This window comes from Microplitis demolitor, chromosome 3 (assembly GCF_026212275.2).
Source record: "Microplitis demolitor isolate Queensland-Clemson2020A chromosome 3, iyMicDemo2.1a, whole genome shotgun sequence".
Taxonomy (NCBI): domain Eukaryota; kingdom Metazoa; phylum Arthropoda; class Insecta; order Hymenoptera; family Braconidae; genus Microplitis; species Microplitis demolitor.
The window spans coordinates 18012832-18036347 of record NC_068547.1 but is presented as its reverse complement, the minus strand read 5'-3'; the positions used below and the strand labels follow the sequence as shown (position 1 = coordinate 18036347).

At 28.2% G+C, this 23516-nt stretch overlaps 2 protein-coding genes across 2 annotated transcripts in view; one reads left to right on the top strand and one right to left on the bottom strand.

The window, feature by feature from the left end:
* LOC103572980 (neo-calmodulin) overlaps nt 1-20703 on the bottom strand; it is a 39277-nt gene extending 18574 nt beyond the window's left edge. Inside the window, exon 1 of the mRNA XM_008551827.3 lies at nt 20554-20703. Coding sequence (XP_008550049.1) covers nt 20554-20640 — 87 coding nt within the window. The 5' untranslated portion in view covers nt 20641-20703. The remainder of the gene's footprint in view (nt 1-20553) is intronic.
* On the top strand, nt 40-6099 carry LOC103572979 (troponin C). The gene is made up of 5 exons (XM_008551826.2): nt 40-131; nt 1335-1353; nt 2095-2238; nt 4613-4864; nt 5884-6099. The coding sequence occupies exons 1-5, from the start codon at nt 117-119 to the stop codon at nt 5910-5912; spliced, it is 459 nt and encodes a 152-aa protein (XP_008550048.1). The 5' UTR covers nt 40-116; the 3' UTR covers nt 5913-6099.
* Nucleotides 20704-23516: the final 2813 nt, after the last annotated feature.

The following is a 23516-nucleotide window of genomic DNA, read 5'->3' as shown; positions in this document are numbered from 1 at the left end:
GTTATAAAAGTTATCCTGCGACTTTTGCCGTCAGTTTGTGTGGGAGACACTCTTCGGAAGTTTGCTTGTTGGAATAAAAGTGTTTTCAGAAAAAAAATAAAATAAAGTAAAAGAAAATGTCCAGAAAAATGGTTAGTCTACAGACAAATTTTTTTCAGTTAATTGACGAGTTTTAATTGAATATTTTTTTCCACTTGAACTACTTAAAACACTTTTCTTTAAGGATTCATTGGAAATATTACATTCTTTTTTTTTTTAAATTATTTTTTATTTCTATCAACTTCATTTAATCAATTTTTTTTTTTATTCATAATAGTACGTAATTTTTATTGCAATAATTTTTTTTTGTTTCTAAGTGATAGTTGGCATTTTAGCCTGCAGCTACAATAAAATCAATATTACATTATGATATTATAATTAAATTCTTGACAAAATGAATTTTGTTAACGTTAACTCGCGAAACAATTTTAGTTTGAATTCCATAAGAGATTTCACAGCAAATTCTTTTTTATCCATTGATTATATTTTGTTATTAAAAAAATAAAAATTTTTTAATTTTTCAAATGTTTCCCACTTTTTTTATTTTGTTTTCTAAATGAATACATTTTTAAATACTTAACGTATGTAAATTTCAGAGGAAAAATCTCTTTTATTCTTGATTAAAAATGTAAACATCCAAAGTAATCGGCTTACATGAAAAATCTTTTAATTATTAATACGTATTTAGATGTATAGAATTTGAAATAAATTTCCAAAGGTAGAATTTTGGCTAACTGAACATTTGCATATTAATATATATATATATGAATGCGATGAAAGCTGATTAATAGCAAAGATAAATGATTTATTGATAAATAAATGAAAAGTATATGCAGAGATAGTTGTTAATTATCACTTTAATCAAACTCCTTCCAATAATGAATTGATTAGTATTTATGATTTGCAAATTAGTGAATAAAACATATTTAATGGATTGCTCGTAAAGTTAATAGATTTTTTTTATCCCGTCAGATTGCTGCCAAATTTCTATCCTTTACTTCACTATCAATCTACCTTTCAACCAACTAACCATCTGGCTGTATATGTGTGCGTCTGTGTATGTATGTACATAGAATCCTAAAAGATAAAAGCCACCTCAATTCAATTTCATTGGACTTGTTTGTTTTTCATCGATCTGACTAGACATTGATGTCGGTGTGTGCTTCAGTTTTTCAATTTCCAATTAAATAACTCTTAAATTTCTTTCAACTGTAAACGTTTCTATATATAGTTAAACGTGAAGCTCCTAAATATAGATACTTAATTTTTTTATTTTTCATTTCTTAATGTTTCAGGATGATGAACATGTACAAAGTAAGTGCATAATTTGTTTTATGCATTTGTTAAAAATTAACACGAACAAAAATTGAATAATTTTTTTTATTAATTATTTTAGTTGAATATTGTGTAATGTTTTTTACTAATACTTGTTTAATTATTCATATAATTAATCTATTAATTTTGGTGAAGCTGATAATTACATTATATAACTGAGCCTATATTTACAACTTTGATTTGCAATTGCGAGATAATATATATATTTAGGGTAACTCACATATTCATACGTAAAATAAACAAATATATTAATATTAAATTTTCAATGGCGATAATAAATTTATGATTATTGACATATAATTTTGATTTTAATTATTATAATATTTAAAAAAAAAGTCTATGACGTATTATTTCAAGTATTCATATTAAAAAATTTCTTTCGTATATGAATTTGAAATAAAATTTCTGCAGATGTCGAATTGGCGTAGTTTCGCAATTTGAATTTTCTTAAACAAATAAACGTTGATGAGTGCCGACATACATAGATACATTTGGCACTAGCGCGATATGGATTTGTAACGCGTGGACGTTATGAAATCTCCGTTGCCAGTCTTTTAGAAATTAAATTGCTTTTTTTGTGATAAAAAAACTAATATTTAATCAATGAAGAAAGAGTGAAATTTGCCAGACCTCATTGCCAATGTTGCTTTTTCTCTCCTTATTATTTTAATATTTCACAAATAACCGACTTATTTTTTTGTTATTTGTACCACTTATCAGTGCTAAGAAGAGTTTTTTCAATGTTTGATTCAACAAAATCTGGAAAAATAGATAAAGAAAAAGTACGATCTATTTTAATGACAGTAGGTCACATCTTTGATGATCAAGAGCTCGAAATACTTTTGGAGAAAGAAGACGTCGACGGTAAGTTATCTTTGACATTACATACAACGAGCACGTAATGTTAATTTAACATCTAGGTGTGTGCATAAATTTTAAATCACAAGGTCGATTTATATTGAAGAACACTCTGCATTATTTGTGTATGTGTTAAACTGTCTATGAGTCGATTTATCGACGAAAAATGTATTATAATAAAAAATCATATGGAACTAAAATATACTCAATGATAACTGTAATGACTTTTAAATAATAAAACATTTCTATAATTCAAACTAATCAATTTTTTTAATACGTTTTCATGATTGCTATTAACTTTTAGTAGGATCATTAAATTTCCATTCTTAGTTATGAACAAATAAAGTGTTATTAAACTTGAATGTTTAAAATTTAAACAAAGTAAATCAATCGTATGTAAAGACAGATGTGCACTACAGCAGTATAATACAAACATTGTTTTCAGCTGTATATGGTAATAGATTTTGTATCTCAACAACCAGCTGTGCTACCATCTACTATATGTTCCCAAGTCTATATATTTATACGCCCACGCACATAGACACAGTTCGAAAACGTTTGCTCAACAAACCTATAAAGCTCTAAAGATTATGCGCAGATCGCAAATACGCGATGCAGCTAAGCTATACTAATACCCACGTGTGTAAATGAGATAAACTTTATATCCTGAGTAAAATTTCAACCTAGATTGTATGATGACCTTGGTATATAATGCATCGATATTCTCTCTCATGTATCATGTATTCAAACTCATTAGTTTACTCTTTATGTATGAAATTTTTTTTTTTTCTCTTTAAGCTTTCATTATATTTTCAAATAGTCTAAAAGGTTGGAATAATGATGCTTCCAATATTAAATTTCCACTGCATACATTTCTATTGAATAAAATTTTTAATGATGTAAAAAGAGATATCACAATCGTCTATTTATTTAACAAAGATCTCTCATTATTTTGTTTTAATGGACAGTTATATCCCGTTGCAATTTAAATTGTCTCTAATATATGTTCCAGGAACAATCAGTGAAAAAATAAAAAAAATAAATGAAAAACTTGAAGGTTACTATCATAAATTTTGTTTATTTCTATTTTGGCTAACTGATGAAATTGTTTTATTTCCATTTGATACGTTCGGATTAAAAAGCCACAAAGTTAAGCCTTTAGGGTGTATTTGGACACCACAAAATTTTCATTGGAAATCCTCGCGTGGGGAATCAGTACGTGCATACACGATAAGGGCCAAAGAGACGAGTAGAGCTAGAGTGAAAGAGATATATTTTGGTGAGGTGGGATCGGAATAGAGGGTCGAAGGTCGAGAGTCGGGGAAGGGGGTGATACCCTGTAGTTTTGGCAAATTGGGAGACGTGCTCGAATGAATCTGCGACGTACCGTAACGAGAGTATCGGTGAGTGGGTGAGTTGGTGTGAGTTTGTATACAAATGATGGTGTTGTCTAACACAAAGTGGGATTGTAAGAGTGCGACAGAGTAAGCGATAAAGTTTAATAGATGCGAGAGAAAATAGAGGTGAGAGTTAGCAAGTAAAGCAAACGCGCTCGAGATTCTTGTTAGCCACACGGTGTCGTACATTCTACACCAGAATGAGCAGGCAATGTTGCCGCTTAACTCTCGTGTAATGGCGGAACCCTGCAGGTATATATATATATATATATATTAGCCAATAGTAGCACTAGCACCAACACCACTAGCATCTAAATTAGTCGCAGTCTCTCAGGTTATAGAGGAAATAGTGACAATGGTCACCTAACTCTACTATATAGTTGAATAGAGTGTAGGGTGTACGTGATACCACCATGTGTGCGTGCTATCCGGGTGGTCCTTTATCAACTACTGACTAGACGCACGAGACTCACTTTGACGTGTATATTATTATTATTCAAGGCACGAAGCTGTTATCAACATTTAATCAATGCCGTTGTAGAAGTTGATTTAGATTTAATCCCTATACAGCATCCAACTTCGTACTCTACATACATATCGACCTAACTATCTTTCTACCTTGTCCTAGCTCACTCACTCACTCACTCACTCACTCACCTACTCATTGACTTCCCTTCATCAGACGGTTTGTGAATAGATATCAGACTTCAATGACGCTAACATTGATAAATAGCCTGAGTAATTTTACATAACGGAAATTTCGTGCAAATAAATGTATAACCAATAATTGCTTGCATCAAAATTCATAATTACAAACTATTGATTTACCAATAGTTAATTAAATTTTTTTATTTATTAACCTCTATTTGGTTTTAAAGACATAGATTATGTAACTAAAAATTCGAAATATCATTATCATTACGAATAATTTAAATCTTTAAAACGACTAACCACTAATGTTGGATTATTTTTATAATTTACAGGTAGTGGAGTACTGAGCTTTGACTCATTTTACCGTGTGGCGACTCATTTTCAAGATGAAGATGACGACGAAGCACTACAAAAAGAACTAAAAGAAGCTTTCCGTCTTTACGACAAAGAGGGAAATGGATATATACCGACGAGTTCATTGCGTGAAATTCTGGCTGCTTTGGACGATCAAATTACTCCGGATCAAATGGATGGAATGATCGGTGAAATAGATACCGATGGTTCGGGCACCGTTGACTTTGATGGTAAGCGATCTTCTTTCAACGGATCTCTATTGTTAAATAATTAAACAACGGACAAATAAACCAGCAATATTGACCCTTGTCTTTATAACAGCTTCATTGTGTCTCACGGGTCCTTTTATCTCGATTACTCCCCAATCGTGTATCGGAGCTTTACTGTGCCATTTTATTCTTAATACACTATAAAAAATTTACGGAGTGAACGTGCATTAAATCCAGAGTGAATGTGCAGTGGATGACTGTAAATTTATTTAATCCCCTCAGAGTGAAATTCACTCTCCGGATTAATGCGAATTCAAATAAAATCAAATTTACTCCAAAATTATTCCCCTGGAAAAACAAACTCCGCTTTTACTCCCAGTGTATTTCAAATATATTTTAGATCACGATAAATATTTAATAATATGGTAATTTATATATTATTATTCTCTTTGTGACGCGTCTAAAATATGTTTCTTAATGTTATACGTATCCACATCATGAAAATAATGTAAAATTAAATTTCTTGTGGCAAACAAACCTCTACTACAACAACCACGAGTTTCCTCTTGGCATAATGAGTAGGTTAAGATTTTAATTGCACTAAAAGTTCAAAGCTCGTATGTAACTTTTTTTTTTGCATCAGTGGCCTATTATATTAATACAAATTTTAAATCATGACACTTCTACAGTATACATATATGTTATAAATATGGATATAATTGTAAGTTTCATAACTTTTTTTTTGTAAATAAATAAATCAATGAAATATCAAAATGCGTCAAGTTATTAAAATACAAACATAAATTTAATAACAAACAATTTAAAAAGTCACTTAACTTAGCTGACTATGAATTTAACGTTAAGTACATTCGTAATCTCAGTAGACAATTAAATTTTAAAATGTACAATTTCCTTCCCAATTATACTCGTTCCTCAATTATTATACTACCTAGCATTTTCTCGTTGTTATAAAATGGTAATAATAAAAATAATATTATGCAAATTACTATAGTAAAAAAATTTTTTTTTTCTTGTTTCAGAATTTATGGAAATGATGACTGGCGACTAAAAATATTATGCAGGTTTTACAATAAAAAACAAAGAATGTATAATAAAATTATAAATTATAAAACATCCAGGCTGCCAAGAAATAATTTAATATTGCAAAAAGAAATTTTTTTTTAAGAAGATTTAAAGTTATAAATTATTAATAAAAAAAAGAAGAGAAGAAGAATTAAAATATGGTTCGAAACGAAGTAGTAGTTAAATTTCATCTCATAAAATCCCATAAATCCTGGTGATATCCTGTGATCCTGTGATCCTGATCTCCTAATGTAAGTAACTAACTCACAGTAATATTTTATTTTTTTCTATCATATCCTTAAAATTAAATCGACATGAATTTTGTATTTGAAAATTTATATATTATGGGTCTATAAAACAATCTCAAAATTAAATCCCATAGTTTTGAAGAACGTAGAACAAGATAGGCAGGAATTGAAAAGCGGAAGTTTTTAATCACGTCAGTAGCTCATTTTCTAAAGCTTCAGTGCAATTCTCCAGATTTTTCTTATTTTCTTGACGTACAGATTAATGGATTTTGCATGAAATGCCAGAGTAAGAGGATACTCGAGTCTTTTCATTCACTACCATTATCATTATCATTATCATTATTTTTTTATTTACTGTATTATACATTCATTCTCGCTTGAGTTTTTTTTCTTATATTCACAAAAAAATAAATTTCGATGTAGTAGAGAAGCGAAAACTGTCAGCTACGAAATACAAAATTCACCGAGGTTCAAATATTCATAGTTGGTGAACTTGGTAAGGGGTACGAGGGCTGCATGGAAGGAAAGTGAAAAGGTGCGAGAGATGCATTATGCTGTCCGCTTGGTAATCCCTCAAGGGTGTTGAAGTACATAGCATACTAGAGATAGTAATAGTAGTGAATGATAGGAGACAGTGAGGGGGGGGGGTCGAAGCCTCCGGCTATTCATAAGACTAAGGGTCTTCTCAGCTAATAGTGTGTCAAGATAACGATATTTATCTTGAAGCTACACTTCAGTTGAAGTATAAATTTAGATACACGCGTTCGCTATTTTATCTAATCGAAATAGTTACTTTGCCTGAGTTGATTGCTTGAAGTAATTATCTAAATTTAACAAGTCTAACCAGTCAGCGAGGTCAGAAAATTTACTCGTGTGAAAATGTTCTGAATAACATTCCGTCGGTATGTTCGTTATTGTATTTTGATAGTATAAAAGCTTGAAAATATGATAATAGCCGACGGTCGTGAGCTTCTGCTGTAAAATGTCTAATAATAGTTGTCCTTACATGTGATATTTGTGATATTATAGGCAAAATTATAGACTTGAGATAAATAGTCTATTATTTGTCTCTAAATTTCTGAAATGTTTCGCATAAGTTCTAGTATGTCAACTGAAAATTGCAGGCACCCTCAATCACTCTTAAGTCACCTTTAAGCAGTTAAATTACACAAATTCCTTTCATTTTCGTTGCGCGAAAAACGTTCCGATCTTCAAGTACATATTATTTTTTGTACATCGAATTATATAATGGGTAAGAGCAATGACAAGATTGATAAAAATTTTTATTTTTATTTTGTGCATTTAAAATGTATTGAGTGCGCTTTTGGGTCACTTGAAATTTTTTACTCATAAACTCATTTTAAATTACTTCAGTTAATATGGAATGATAAATTGTCAAATACTCATAAAAAGGACACTCTGATAACCGAAACTACTGCAATTTAGGTCAATTACAATTAAATAATTGAAACGAATAAAATTTCCAATTACGAAATCTTTTATTCGAACGTAAACATGTAAACAGTATAAAATTTTAAATAGGTAATTAATTGATTTACGTTATTTGCATTAGCTTTTCATCACCATAAAGTATAACTTCAGCGACAGTCGCAATTAAACTTGGTTTCATTTAATTATTATTGATAAATTGATAAAAGGTTTTACCATTTTAATTGGACTGCCGCTATCTTTGTTTCACGCTTTGCCAAGAGTAAACAAAACCACACGTTAAAGTAATTACATTTTTTTTACATTCGTTACAGCTAATAATTATTAAAATATTGACGATATTATTTGAGGCATTTTGTCCGGTTAATTACGTTTCAAGTTTTTAATTAAAATTTTAAAAGTTTTATACGCTGTAGAAAATTTTCGGAGTAAACGCGGATTAAATTCGGAACGGATGACTGTTTGTTTATTTAATTCTCTTGGAGTAAAATTTTATCCGAAGAGGAGTTTATTTTAATATTAAAACTTCGAATCGAAGTGATGGCCACTCTGCTGAAAAAACCCCTTATTTACACCGTATGGTATTTAAATAAAATCCATAATCACTTCAAATTCTCTCCCGATTTTTAACAATGTATAGCTGTGTTATCAATCATCAAGTTTTATTATTATCTAAGTGTTTATTCAATACGCGCTTAATAATTTTTTGACTGTTTTTAAAAAATTCTATTTTGAAAATGTGGAAGCGAATCTTTAAAGTGTGTAAATAGTATTTGAATTGAATCAAATTTTTTCGAGTAACTCAAAAAATTCCTAGCATTTATAAGTTTTCGAATTATTTGTAAGTTTTTATTCGATTCGGGTTTAAATATTCGATTCGACACAAATAATTTGCAACTTAGAATTATTCACACATCAAAACTTTAAAGGATATGCATAAAACGGATTTGGAAATTGAGGATTTTTTTACAGTGATCAAATTTTTTTAAGAAGGCTTATTGCAGTTTATAAACTTAAATAGCTTAATCAGCTTATGTAAATTTATGTTAGTGTATGTAAATGCTATAATTTACTGTATGTTCGCTAGAATATATTTATTTTTATTTTAATCAAAGCCAAAAACTTTTTTTATCAAGTAAAAAATAAAATCGCAAATTTTAATGATGGTTTGAAAATATTTGTATCGGTTTAATAGACCCAACATTTGATTAATTAAAAATATTAATATTGATGAAGAAGTAAATTGATATATACAATTTATCTATAGAATATGTAGGTATATTATTATCTCTACTGAAAAATGAACGAAAAATAAATTCATACAGCCTACGCGCGTTGAATATTTAACCAAAAATATATTATTGATGTTATACAACTTTTACGGGCACGCTCTGTATCAACTGGTGCATATGACTAAATAATAATAAGATTTTATCAATGGAAGGTATATATTACTTTCAATTTTTTATCAACAATCAATTTTTTTTTACATAAAACTACATATCGTTCTCTTTCTGGGTGAATCTCTTACTACAGAATTGTAATTTTTTAAGAAGTCGGTCAAAACATCTATTCTGTTACACGTACGTAAATAAAAATATTAAAATTTAAAAGTCTCTCGAACATTCTGTTATGATTATTAAAATTTTAAGCTTTTTTTACGCAATAACAGTACTTGAGAACGTTTTTCGCTCATAATTTTAAATATGAAAAAAATGGAGTTACGAGGCTTACCCAGAAAGGGGACGATATATTTATTCATCATATATATGTTAGGAGTACCTTTTACTCAAAGGCAAAAAAAAAAAAAATTTCTAAAAATTACGGTCCGTTTGATAATAAAAAACTTTTTATTTTTAAAACCTATGAAAATATTTTTTCTATTTACTTTTTTCAAAATTACAGTTCTATATAAAACAATAATAATATTCAAGCAATCTATACTTAAAACAAATTTATTTTGTTCTATTTTATAATGGAACGTCAATTTTTTTGGTACTGTCCATTTATTGAAATTTGGAAATCATTTGTTTTTTTCAAAAATCTTAATTTTTATCATTTAAAAAAAAAAACTCGTGACAGTCTGAATTTTAACTCGCCTTTTGAATATTTAAAAATAATTAATATCCGGGGATTCAAATACCTCAATATGATTTACTATGATCGATTTTATTTCGTGTTGAGGTGTAGTTTAATATTATGTCGAGTATATGTATGTCAACCACCATTTCCTACTCATATACGTCCAAGAATTTATCTCAAGGGAACGATACACAAGCTTGTTGTCACGTGTCTTGTTTCATGAAACTACGCTTTATGTCAGCACAGCAACATCAACGTTGATGTGTTCCTAGACCACAGGATCATCATGCTTTTACCGTACTCTACGATAAACGATGCAATTTACTTAAGACAGTAAATAATTGTACCACTACGACACTACTTTGGAATCTTGGTACTGTGCTGATACTATTGGTGGTACTGCTAGTGGTCATCAACTATAAAGAGATAGAGTTGTTGTGTCGGTAAAAAATTTAGCAGCAAACTTAAATTTGTCTCTTTCAGTTTTTTAGTTACTGCACTCAATATATATCAATAAATCTAGTCTACATTCTGTATACCACTCTTATATATTATGTAGAAGAAGAAATTATATATATATTTATATATTCCAATGTATATATGTGTAATATCGTAGTTCTCAATGTGCAAGTTTTATCCTCATGTTTGCTAGCAAGCTTGGAAACCATTTGAAAGAGATCAATAAGAAGCTCACAGTAGGTCCTTGAAAAGTTTTGTTCTTTTTTACTCTTGCATCGTCATTTTCTTACTTTTCTTACTCACTACTAAAGTTCTCTTCTATTGCGCTTCGCGTACAGAGAGCATGCAAGGAAAATTGGAAAAAGTGAAGATAAAGAAGTTCATAAAGATTTTTAAGATAGAGAATTCGTACGTGTAACGACATACATGATATGTATTGACCAGTGAAAGCATTCATTTGTGAAAATAAAAAAGCTTCTTACGGTTGAGATTTTTAAATGTTCAAATCGATCGGTAGAAAAGTACTACGGAAATTCACAAATCTGTCTGTTGAAAAGTGATCACGTGACGTGGGATTGATAATTTCTTATTATGTTTAAATCGTCAAGTGTCAGGTCGCTGAGGGACTGAATGAAAAATGAACAATAGGTAGCGAGTCGAATTTAAACCCGAAAACTAGGGATACTAACAGTTTCGAGGATAAATCCTTGTTGATAGCAATTTCAAAAAAACTTTATTGGTTGTCATAGAAAACTTCGATCTCAATAGCTTTTTGATTCGTTTATCGATGCATAGTATATATTTTAAGTTAAGTTTTAAGAAAGTTTATAAATCGAAAAATAATCATTTTTAGATTTTTCGTTAATTTTTATATAAAACAAGTAGGTCACGTTTTTTTTTTATTGTATAATTTTTTTTTTTTTTTTTTTGTAACTTCATTTTCATTGACTTCGCTTGTCAATTTTCTTCCGAAGTTGATTATCAGAAAACTAGCATATTGAGTTTTCTCATTTCTACGAATGCACATGGACAAGTTTATAAATGTAGTTTAGCGATAACAATAAACGAAGTTTCATCCAATAATATCAGGTTGAATTGTTTAAAACTGAATAGCATGGAAGTACAAAGCAGAAAAAATATATAAATTTCAAAAATATAAACGCGAATGAACATAATAACAGATGATTATCTTTTATTTATTGCTGCTTCACGTCATTTAACATCCGTTTGCAAATATGTAATGTATTAAATTTACATACGACACAAAGTATATGATAAAAGTTACGAAGGATCTACTTTCCAGTAGTAGAGATAGCTACTGAGTCTGACAGGCGCGTGTGGGTTATTATGAAAATGTTTTACTATAATCTTGATGAAATTTATTTGCATCATCTCCACGATAATCATAACAATAAATTAATAATCATGAAACGACAAAAAAATATCATAAATTATAATAATAGAAATAAAATCCAAGTTAAAGTAGTAAAGTATCAAACACGTGACTAGCCGTGAGTCTATCGATCGGTCCGTCATTTCTACTTCTCAAGCTTCCTTAACTTGGACCTACCTCTAGTCCATGGTCTCATTTCTCGCTTTTATGCGATTGACTTTTTTTATTTTATTTTCCGTCATGAAAATAGAAAATTTTCAAAAAAAGTGGTTATTGGTTTCGGTCCGATTTTCGAAAATCGAGTTTTCATCAGATGTCGACGTTTCGAGATCCTTAAAAGTTTTTCTACTTTCAAAGTGATATCCTAGTGCCTGTATCTGTATCTGTCTGTGTATGTGTGTGCGCGTGTGAGTGTGTGTGTGTTAACTTTCTGTAACTTATTTATGAATCAACCGATTTAGATGGCTTTTGCAGCATTTGTAAGAGTTAGTTAGCTGCCAACTTTCCTGCAGATTCCAGATTATTCGATTGCATAGTCTGAGATAACTAAACGCCTTGATCTGTCGATTTCAAGATCGTATTAGCTTTAGAACTTGATAAAAGACGTCAACCTGTATTAAAAATTCGAATCCGTTCATTCATTCGAGAGATACCGATCCTGAAAAATTTCGAAAATAAAACTTTACCTTATTTTTCCTAGACAGTTTATATTGTAATGTACTAAAATTTTCAAAAATTATACCAGAAATTCGTCTTTAATCTCTTTTGAACACTGCATAATTTATTGTAATATGCTTGAAAAACATCGTCAGCGAAACAATTGAAAAATTACTGTTCTCTAAACTTTTTCGGATATTTCATACTGCGACGTTCTGATCTTATTTAAAACTCCTTTCACGTTCTTTTTTAGTTACCTCTATTTATTTTTGTCTGGATCTGTGCATCCTATCAAGAATAATTAACACACAAAAATTTACGAGCTGCGGATTTTAAGTGGTTTTTTATTTTTTGAATTTTTTTAGTCTAAGGCAAGGAATTTAAGATTTTAAAAAAAGAAATTTACTGAAGAGCATTTGTGACCTCAATGAGCTCTAGAAGAGCGGGAAGTTTTAGGGCTGAATCGTAGGGTCAGCCATTTTCCAGATTTTTCTTTTTTTTTTTACTTCTTTTACTTTTTTTTATCATTCTATATACTTCTATAAAATCCTAAGCTATCGGCAGTGAAATGAAACTTGAACCGACAGATAACACGTTATTGAGCAGTTCATTTCATCTTTCATATTGATCTGTAAAGAGGATTTACTTTTTTTCTCATTTCTCATTACTGTAAAAATAATAATTTATATATTTTATTTCATCAAATTCTATTCAACGGATTTATTTTGTGTACCCGTGGCTCTTTAGAAGAAGTTCTTTAGTATAAGTTTAAAAAGGATGTGTTGTACCTAAAGAAATATAAAACAGCCTGCGGCTCAAGATACGGAGTGAGTATCTCACCGACTCACTCTAGTCTCCCCGAGTCTTGAATGTATACCCGGAAGGAACGCGTATATCATTAATATGTCAGGCACTAGACAGCTTGCGATGTGATATATCAGTGCATGCACATATATACATACATACATGTACATGTATGCATCTACATGAATACAGATACATATATGTATATGACGTGTCTGTAACTGGTATTTAAGTGGGATATCTTGCGGGCATTTATCTATATATGCATTATAATCCGTATATTTGTATAGAATGTCGCTTCATTTATTGAATATATAGAAGTATCTCGCTAAATATCAATATTTACATTGATTTTTTTTAATTAGGGGCCGTTCAAAAAATACCTCATGCAAAATTTTACTTTTTTATCCCCGCCCCCTCCCCCCATACATGACATATGGTAATTAATAGTATAAAAATTTCTATATTTTAAAATATTTATATATTTACAAATATGAAACGAATGACTTTCTATCGTAACATAAAAATAAAATTTAAAAAAACCGAGAGAAAAATTTTCAAAATTTTTTGATGAGCTGCGCACGTTACGTTTTCTTAGACCCCCCGACCCCCCTTGTAACAGTGAGCGATACCCCTTCACCCCTATAAGCGCGAATCTGTATGTAAACTGTAAAAAAATTATAAAAACCGAGTTGCAAAGTACTGCATTAAATATAAAATATTAAGAACCAGTAACATAACAATATATAAAAAATGAAATATTCGTGTCGGGTCTTGTGTAAATTCAACTCCTTCCTGAAGTTAATTCAATGCTCTTCCAAAGTTGAATAAACTCAGAAAGAAGTTAATAAATACTCAGTCATTCATATTAACTTGTAAAATTTTTTACAGTGTACATATATTCAATAATATATTATTCATTATTGAATAAATTTTTAATTATTTTTATAAAAACTCACAATGTAAATAATTTTTCAATAATAAAAAGCCCTGTAGAAAGTAATAATTACTCTCATAATGAATCGAAAATTAATTTACAAATTCATAATAAGAGTTATTATTATTTTAGATAATGACTATTGTCACAAATTATATTAATAGTCAGACAATTTAAATAATCAACTGTCAGAATTATATTTAATAATTCAAGGCACTCGAGACCTTAGTCACTGTACTCTATAGCGATTATTAAAAATTCACGATAAAAGTTTTAATCATAAAAATATCACTATACAATTTGTTAAATATTTTAAACTCCGCATAGAGTTTAGCAAGTTTCAAGACTTGCAAATTACTTTCAAATTTCGAAGCAGTAAAATTTTCAATGGATTTAAATAAATATTTTAATTCATTAGTTTTTTTTAAAGCTGTAAGAAAATTTGTTTTATAATAATATATTAATATATACTTATAATAATCACACATTAAATGTCAGTACTATGTCTTTGTTTTGTTTAAATAAGATTAAATAATAAATATACAATACCAGTAAAATAATATAAACCATGCAAGAAAATTGCATTAATCTTAAAAGTTGATAATCATTCAGAATAATAATTAATTTTTTTTTTACTTCTATTGAAAAACTCCAGAACGAATTGCGTGTTTAAGCATGCGTTATGTTGAATACATTTGCATGTTCGTTAAACAAAACCATGAGCTTCAAGTATGCATCATTTTTTCCGTGCAAAAATGTCATAGATAAGAAAAAAAAATATAATTATAATATATGATAAATAAGCAGCAGAAAAAAATAAAAAAATCATGCTTTCATTAATATAGCATTTGACATGTATTTGAAAAACTCGCTTACATAAAAAAGTAAGTACTAGAACTAACAAGAGTACGAGCATGAAGTATAAATAGTAAAAAAAAAAACGTTGAGAAAGTAAAGAGCATGTGTAGAAAACATAAAAAGTATGAAAAAATATGTCAACTACTGTGATGTTGGTAATGACATGTATGACTTACGTGAACTATACTGTAATGATTACTTTTCACCAACTCTGGTAATCTTTAATAAGATCAATGAAATGTTTATAAGTAACTACATAATTATTGGTTATTAAGTAAATGTGTAAATAGTTACTTTAAAATTTATAAAAATATCAATTTAATATTGTGCATCAAAAACTCATTCTAGTAACTAATAAACTTTTTTTCTATAGTAATAATAAACTCAACTAATTGAAAATTTCTAATCTCTATGTGGATTATTTTGTGATCTTAGTATGTACCTGGCTCAGGCTTCTAAAGCTACTTGTACTGGCGCTGCGAGCCTGTAAACACAAGTACAGTACAGGTCACCAATCACACTGTTTTGAATTATAATTTAAATTATTATTTTAAAAAAAAATACAATTACAGTAAATCAATCATTAATAGTAATAACAGTAATAAAGAAGAATAAGTAGATGTACAGAGATATAGTCGATAGGTGGACAAAAACATTAATAGCATAGTTAGTGAGAGCTTATAAATTTTACTACGTGTTTTAGCTACTCATCGAATTAGTGCTCATTAATTTATTATATTATACTTGCCCTGTTTTTTACAAAAAGATGTTTTCATTTTTTACTTTTTTCAAAACTAACATAAAATAAAACGTGCGTAATTTTTATTAAAAAAAAATCAAAGAATTATCTTTGTTCATTAGGGTTGAATTAGAAGTAATTATCAGCAGTACACATAAAATAATTAATAGGTATATAAATATAGCGTGTGTTTAAAAGTCGAGTATAGTGTAGTCTGTATGTGAATATATTATCGCATCTTTTATTAATAGTAATTAGGGTGATGATGATGATGATAATAATTATCATAATTGTGGGGCATACATTTCATTAACTGATCTCTTATACAGCAAATGAATAGTTGATACAAATTGATTTTAAATAGATTGATATCAGATCTGGCTACAAAAACATTTATATGAATATTTATTTATGAATATATATTTTAATAAAAATTGATTAGAAATATAAAATCACGGTCGGACAATATCTGGCGCAATACAATGGTATAAAACAAGATGATAAACTATAGAGTCTATCAATTGTAAATGTAATCTGAATTCGAGGAATGTAACACGAAGACCGAATTTATTCGTCTCCCAGCATTGCAATCAGCGCTGCCTTCATTTGCGTGATATGTTTGTGAGAGCTGTTACTATTTTTTTTCTTTTTTTATTTTTTATTCCATTGTTTCCACAAATCTGCATGTAACACAATTTCATTTCTGTCAGTCAGTGAGTGAGTGAAACTAGAATTCGCATATTTTGTGTCACTATGCTCTGACCTTAAATTTTCTCAAAAACTGTCCACATGAGTTTTGTACTTTTATTATTCCCGACGTGAAACTCATTAAAATACTGTCCACAAATATGTATTTTGCTATTCAATATCGGATGACAGGCTATTTACTTCATGATTTACTTTTTTTTATCTTTTCACTTGAATATGCGAGAGTGGCGTGAATAGACTCAATGCAAATAAATATTATTTGACGGATAAAAGCTTAAATAGTAATAATAACTTATAACGAGTTTTATGAGAACATAATAATTCTGATAATAATAATAATAATAATGCAATGATTTTTTTGTTTGAAGTGCGCTTAAAGAGGAATAGAATTTCACTTAGTAATTGTTTGGATACCCTCGGATCTTGAATTATCTTTTAATAAGATTTAAGAATTGTTAAAACGCAGTAAAATAGTGCATTTATTTATTTATTTAAAATTTTTTTTTTTATTTCAATCAAAATTTAACAATCGTATCGATTTACACATTAATTTAATTAGGAAACAAGACTTGCAATATAGTTCGAGATTAAAAATATGTACACGGAAAAAATTTTTTGATAAAAATTACTCTATAATTTCGAGTAATCCTGGGCCGTTACCAAAAATTCGTATTTTTTGTTTTAAATTTAAATTTTTTGTTTAAATATTAATATTGCTAGACTATGTTTTACTCTATTATTGAGTAATTTTTTAAAAGCTTTGTATTTAAATGATTATTGTGAATATCTCATCTTAATCTATTAATTTTTACTCCCCAATATACCATTCTTTTAAACTCATTAATTTTTTGATGAAAAACTGCTTCTAACTCGAATAAATTTTCTAATCTATGGAAGTAATTTTTACTCTAAACTGCAGAGTAATATTTCAGTAGTCTCCGTTAATCTTCGGTTAATATCGGCTTCGATAAAATGTCTTTTATTTTGCTCGTGACAACTGACATGTTACGCCCACAAACGTAGGCTTGGAAAAAAAGACGATCTCTGTATCTCTCTATAACTTAATATTTATTTTCAAATTAAAAAAAAAATTTGCATCTTTTCTTTTTCAACACAATATGAGTAATTTTTTTTTATTCTTTTTCAAAATATTTATATTAATTCATATTCTAAGGCAATTAGATGGTTTTTAAATTTTTTATAGAAATTTCAACCTATTCATTGTAATTTTTATTGTAATTCATTATAAATTTTATAAATTGAATCATCAAATTTTTATCATAACCGACGAATAAAAATTGAACTAGAGAGAATTTATTTAGACAGTCGCTAGGAGTAATTTTTACTCGTAAGTATGAGTAAAAATTAATCTGATTGATTTTTTCTCACTGAAAGAGTAAAATTTCGTAATTCAAAAGTAAAAAGTCGTAATGGCCCAAGATTACTCGATTTAGAATAAATAACACGGCAATATTCATGCGAAAATACTTTCCGTGTAAGAAAAAGAAATTTTCAGAGACAATTTTACAACAATAATTCACCAGAATTCAAATTTCCCGGTTCTTCTTATATTAAGATTCAAATTTTTGTTGATAATATTTTATTCTGTTTAGCAATGGAGGGTTTTGTAATTAATCATTTTTTAAATAATTAAATTGAATTGATAAATTTGATTCAAAGCTACGATATTCAATTTAAAAGTTGTGTTACAATGACCAAGATAAATTGATAAATAACACAAAGCCAAGTTATAAGTATACTTATACACTGGCATATGGGCAGTCCAGGTTGGAATAAAAGCTAATTATTGACACCTCGAGTTGATAAAGTTAGAGGTGTGTAGCCGTGCACTGCTAACTCACCATAATTTCATTTAGTGAGAACTTACAACTTTAAACTCAGCCGTGTAATCAAATTTTATTACTCGAAAACTTACAGTAGGAAATTCTTTAGTCATTATTTATTTCTTATTTTAAGTCCATTAAAAGGTTAGAAAAATTTATTTAAGAAAAGAATTAGAAAAAGTCATCATTCTTACTTTTGTAACTACTTTTCACGGAACACTTTAACGATTTTCTATAACTCAATCACTAACAATGTGACAACTGACTGGGCATAGATTTCGATTGTTAAAAGAACAAATGAAAAAAAAGCTCGAACGAAAAAATAAAGAATTCGAACTAACGGTTACAAAAAATTGGTCTTTGTCGTCGATTGATTTTTCATAATACCTCGGATTTTTTTTTGTGAGCTTTCTAATAGAGGATTTAGAATCTTTATAAAGAATTATCCTTTATAATCTCATTTTTTTCCTTCTTATCGTTCACTTCTACTTCTTTCTCCTTCTCTTATTTCAACTTCATTTTTTTTATTTCCATTCAATAATAACACTTTAATCCAGGACTAAAAAAATAATTAAAGTTGGAAAATTAATTTTTACTAATTAAACTTTAAAATTAATTAAAAGTATGATACGGAATAGAGATTTAAAATTTTATTCGGGTGGATTAAATTGAATGAAAAAAAAAAAAAAAATAGACCAAAATGTATCGATAAATGAAATTAAAAAAAGGTTTTACCGAAAAACAGATTGCGGTTTCTATGTGCTGGCTTATGAGAGGGCGCGAGCGGTATATGTGGTTAGATATAGAAGGTATGATAGAGAGAATTTCCGGTAGCTCGAGCGCTCAAAAGTTTTCAAAGGGTCCGGGAAGAGACTCGTGGGGCTGATAACGACAACAGAAATGACAAGGCACCAATGGATACAACAAAGCTTAGATTACTTTTTCGCGATGAATCGATTGTCGATCTCATGGCTCAAGTCTCAACTCACTCAAGTATTGTGTCGAGAAAAGCACGATAAGCGCTATCAAAAATGACATTTTTCATCGGCAAAAACTCAACGACTTTCGCCTGAAATCTTAGAAATTGCAGTTTATACTAAAATCAATAACACCGTGTAAAATAAAATTTATTTGTTATTTTGTTGATAATCAAAATATCAAATATCATTTTTGTATAAAATATTTTTTTTTAATAATAAGTTTTTGAAAAATTTACTTGCATCCTAATTATTTTAATTTGTGAGTTAATATTTGTTATTGATTAAAATATCTAGCTGACTAATTGAATATTGCAATAAAATATATTTATATAATTTTCAATTAATTAAAGAAATTGACGATTGATTTGTTAAAAAAATAATTATGATAGCAGAATATCAATTACGTAAGCTTTAAATTTCATAAATTACAATATTTCATGATTATTAAAAAATACATTCAAACCCAATAACGTGGAAAATTCCAGGCGACCAATAAAGTGCAAACAACTCGATTATTTACATACTTTTAAATTAATTTCCTACATATTTTATTCATAAATTTACGATGGAAAATTTAAATTTCCAGTGAATATTAAATTACCCGCTTGAAAGCTTTTGCTGAATTTTGTATCACTACTTTTAAATCTATTGTATAATTATTAGAAAAATTCACTTTTTTTTTGTCAAGAGTTAGCTAGTGTTCATGTGGACAGCACTGATAGCGAGTTACCATGTCATATATAAACTCGATCACGTTCTCAAAAGTAAAAAAAAAAATTATTTGCTGCATCCGAAACTGCACGTACTCACATCGAGTTTGTATCAATTTTGATATCAATATCGCAATCAAGACTGGCATTCGTAGATTGAAAAAAAATTCATCGTCAAAAGTAAAATGAAATTGGTGACACCATTTTTCAGTCATACATACTCGAATTCAGATTTAATTTAATTTATTTCTGTATTTTGAAAAATTAAAATTTTTCCAATAGTCTTAAACATCTTCATATTATACACTGTAAGAAAACCGGTGTTAAAATGAAATAACACTGGTGTAGGCAGTGTAATTTGGTGGTGTTAAAATAGCAGTGTTAAATTGGTGTGAAAAAAATTCCACGTATAGAAAGTAGAAAAAAAAACACGTATTACATATAAAAAATATGAAAATTCAATGAATATTATTGGGAGGAAAAAGTAAAATATTTTCAACATCGAAACATATTTAAAAACTGGGAAATTTTTTTAACACCGGTAAAAAATATTTACACTTGCGGCGGTGCTATTTTAATACCACTTTCGGTGATGAAATTTAACACCAAAAATTTTAACACCTACACCACCTAGTCTTACCCCGATTTTTTTTTACAGTGTATTTATATTTATATCCATAAAAATGAAAAAAAAAAAAAAAAAAATTATTTTCATGTGATATCAACTTATGATTATTCATTATTTTATTAAAACATTACCTTGCTCCTAGCTCTGGGTGCAAAATCTTCTTTACTTGCTTTTCGTCGTTTGTCTTTGAGGATCATACGTGCCGCGGCGAAAGCCATCTTGCTTTTATTTTATCAAACACTTGCTCCGATATTTAATTATCAAATAAATTTATAAAATTAACCGACAAACCGTCTCAATAATAATTTTATTTTTAAACCGTCGCTTAAAAATGATCAAATTCTTAAAACTAACAAATCATTAAAAACAATAACTACAAATTTAATGATATTGCTATTAGTTATAATTATCGACAAATATTCATACGTCTAATTATATTTTATTTTTTAACACATCAACAATTGAATATTATTATCACTTTAGTAATTATTGAATATGATTATGATTCGTTAATTTAGAATGAGGTTGCGCTGTTATAGACAAACCGTGTGATTATTTAAATTGAACACTAATGATACCTCTAACACCTAAACAAATATTATACGCATTTTCTTACGCAAGGAATATCAGCGAGATAACTAAGCATTGTTTGATAGAATTTACTCATTAAAATTATTTCAAATTTCAATTCCACGTTATTATTATTATTAATATTATTATTATTAGTAGTATTCAAATTAATTGGATTGACCGTTGTAAATTGGCCGGAGTTATACAATTTTTTGATAAATATTTTTTTATTTTGTTTTTCGCTCACTGGAAACATTTGTCACTAATTTATTTCTTTGCCAATAAATTATTATTTTAAAATATTAAATTTTTTTTTTAAAAACGTAGCGATAAATATTTTTGATTATAACACAACTACATTAATGGTGATTGTTGAATTTTTTTGATCTGCATCCTTATATGGCTGATTGGGTTATTGAGCTACAATTGATCACTATTGGAATGTTGCCATGGATCTAAAATAGTAATTTTAGTTTTTTCTATTATTATAATTTTATCTTCAATCTAAACTTTGTCCTCGCAATGGTGTTTTCATTTTTTTTTTTTTTTTTTTTATTAAATTTAGTAACCAAATTATTTGTAGAAAAATTTATGTTTCATAAAAAAGTATCCAGAAAAATTTTTCGCGGCTGTCATAAACATGAGTTAATTTTCCCAAGTCATTCTCTCACCTTAATGGTACTCGTTTAAAAGTTTTAATAGCTTACGTTCATGCCGAGTAAGCGACGGTCAACTCACGGGAATTATTTAACGATAAACTTGTTAGTACACAACACACATGAAAATTTTTTATATCATAACATACATTCACATCTATATCCACTATTTTTTCTTTTGCTTTTTTTATTTATCCTCACATAAAAAAGTAATTATTAATATTAGTTTATATAAATTATTAATTTCAATTTAAAACTCGGTTAAATACACTCGCTGTAGTCAAAGTGGCGTTTTAATTGTGAGTAGTAAATTTTAAATGTAAATGAGGAATGAGAAAATGAAATGAATGTCAATGTAAAATGAAACAGGAATTCTATCTACACTTTTTCCATATAAAATAATTATAGCATTTAAAATAGAAAATTAAATTTGAATTTTTTTATTAATTAACAGTTTAATTAAGAAAATTAATTGCTTATTAATTTTTTTTAACGTCAATAAAATATATTAAAGTAATAAACATTTTAACTGATAACCCTATTTGATTAAAGACCAATGAAAGTTAAACCTCCACCTAATGCAATTTTTCACATCGTAATTACTTACGTTGGCTCGGTGCCTTTATTTGTATCAGTAGTAATAGCAGTATTATGTTTTATACCAACAATAAGTCTTACGCCTAAATAATTTATGACATACACTCGAGAACCGATAGCATCTATGACCTGTCGCTTTTGTACATGTTACAATATTATAAAATATGTAATCGGCTGAATCACCCACATGCTCTTTTTCCGTGCAATTTTTAATATGATAAAAGATTTTAAATGATAACAAAAGTCACGCAATGGAAAAATTTACACATGTATATTATGCACGTAAACTTTACGAGCGCTAAGCAGAAATGGGTCGTTTAATGCGTTTAGTTTATTTTATTTATTGTTTAGATAATTTGTCTTCATTTCAACTATTTGTGAAAAAAAAAAATTGTTGAAAAATTGAAAAAATTTGAAAAAGCGTTTTCTATTATAAACTTCAAAACGTGGCACAGCGATGAACTGTTTTTGAAAGTTTTTCAAACTTTCGAAAAGTCGAAGGAAAAATTAATATGCCATCAAAAAAGTTCAGAGATTGTTCAAAATCAACTTTTCAGAACTTAGTTTGCAGTGGAACGAAATGATGAAATTTTTCACTTTTAATGAAGAGTCAAAAAAAGTTTACAAAAAATCCAAAAACGTTCACTTTTAGTATTGAGTCAATAGTTTTTTTTCTTTATATTTTCAGAAGTTTAAAAGAAAATCGTCATTATGTCACGTTTTGAAGCTTGGAGTAATCACCGCCTTTTCAATGACTTTTTTTAGCATGGAAAAGAGACTTTTATTATTTTTTTTATATTTTAAAATTCATTAAATTGAATTTTAAACTTGTAAAATAATTAAAACAATGTTCTTGAGTATTTTATAAAATTACAGTTGTTTTTAATAGAACTTGGTTTACTTTTCTCGAATAAAAGTCAGTATAAACGTTAATTGCAAAACTTTAAGCAATAATCTATAGACTAAGGTAACTTGGTATGTCTCATATTCTTGTGTACATGTTAATTTGATTTTTAATAGTTTCTTAGTTTTAATAATAACTAGAAATTTTTTTCGGTGATCATTTTATTATTGAAATTGATGAAAAATAAATCGGAAAAGATTTATCTGTAAATGAACGGTGCTGTATGCAAGCCAAGTATTCCCTTAAGGTTTTGGCTGTTTAATTTGAATTTTCTGCTTGTGGAATCGAAATAACACTTTTGTGGAGTCAAACTATAGGAAAGTGTTCTAAAAAGTTAAAGAACATTTAAATTGTATTATTTTCGAGA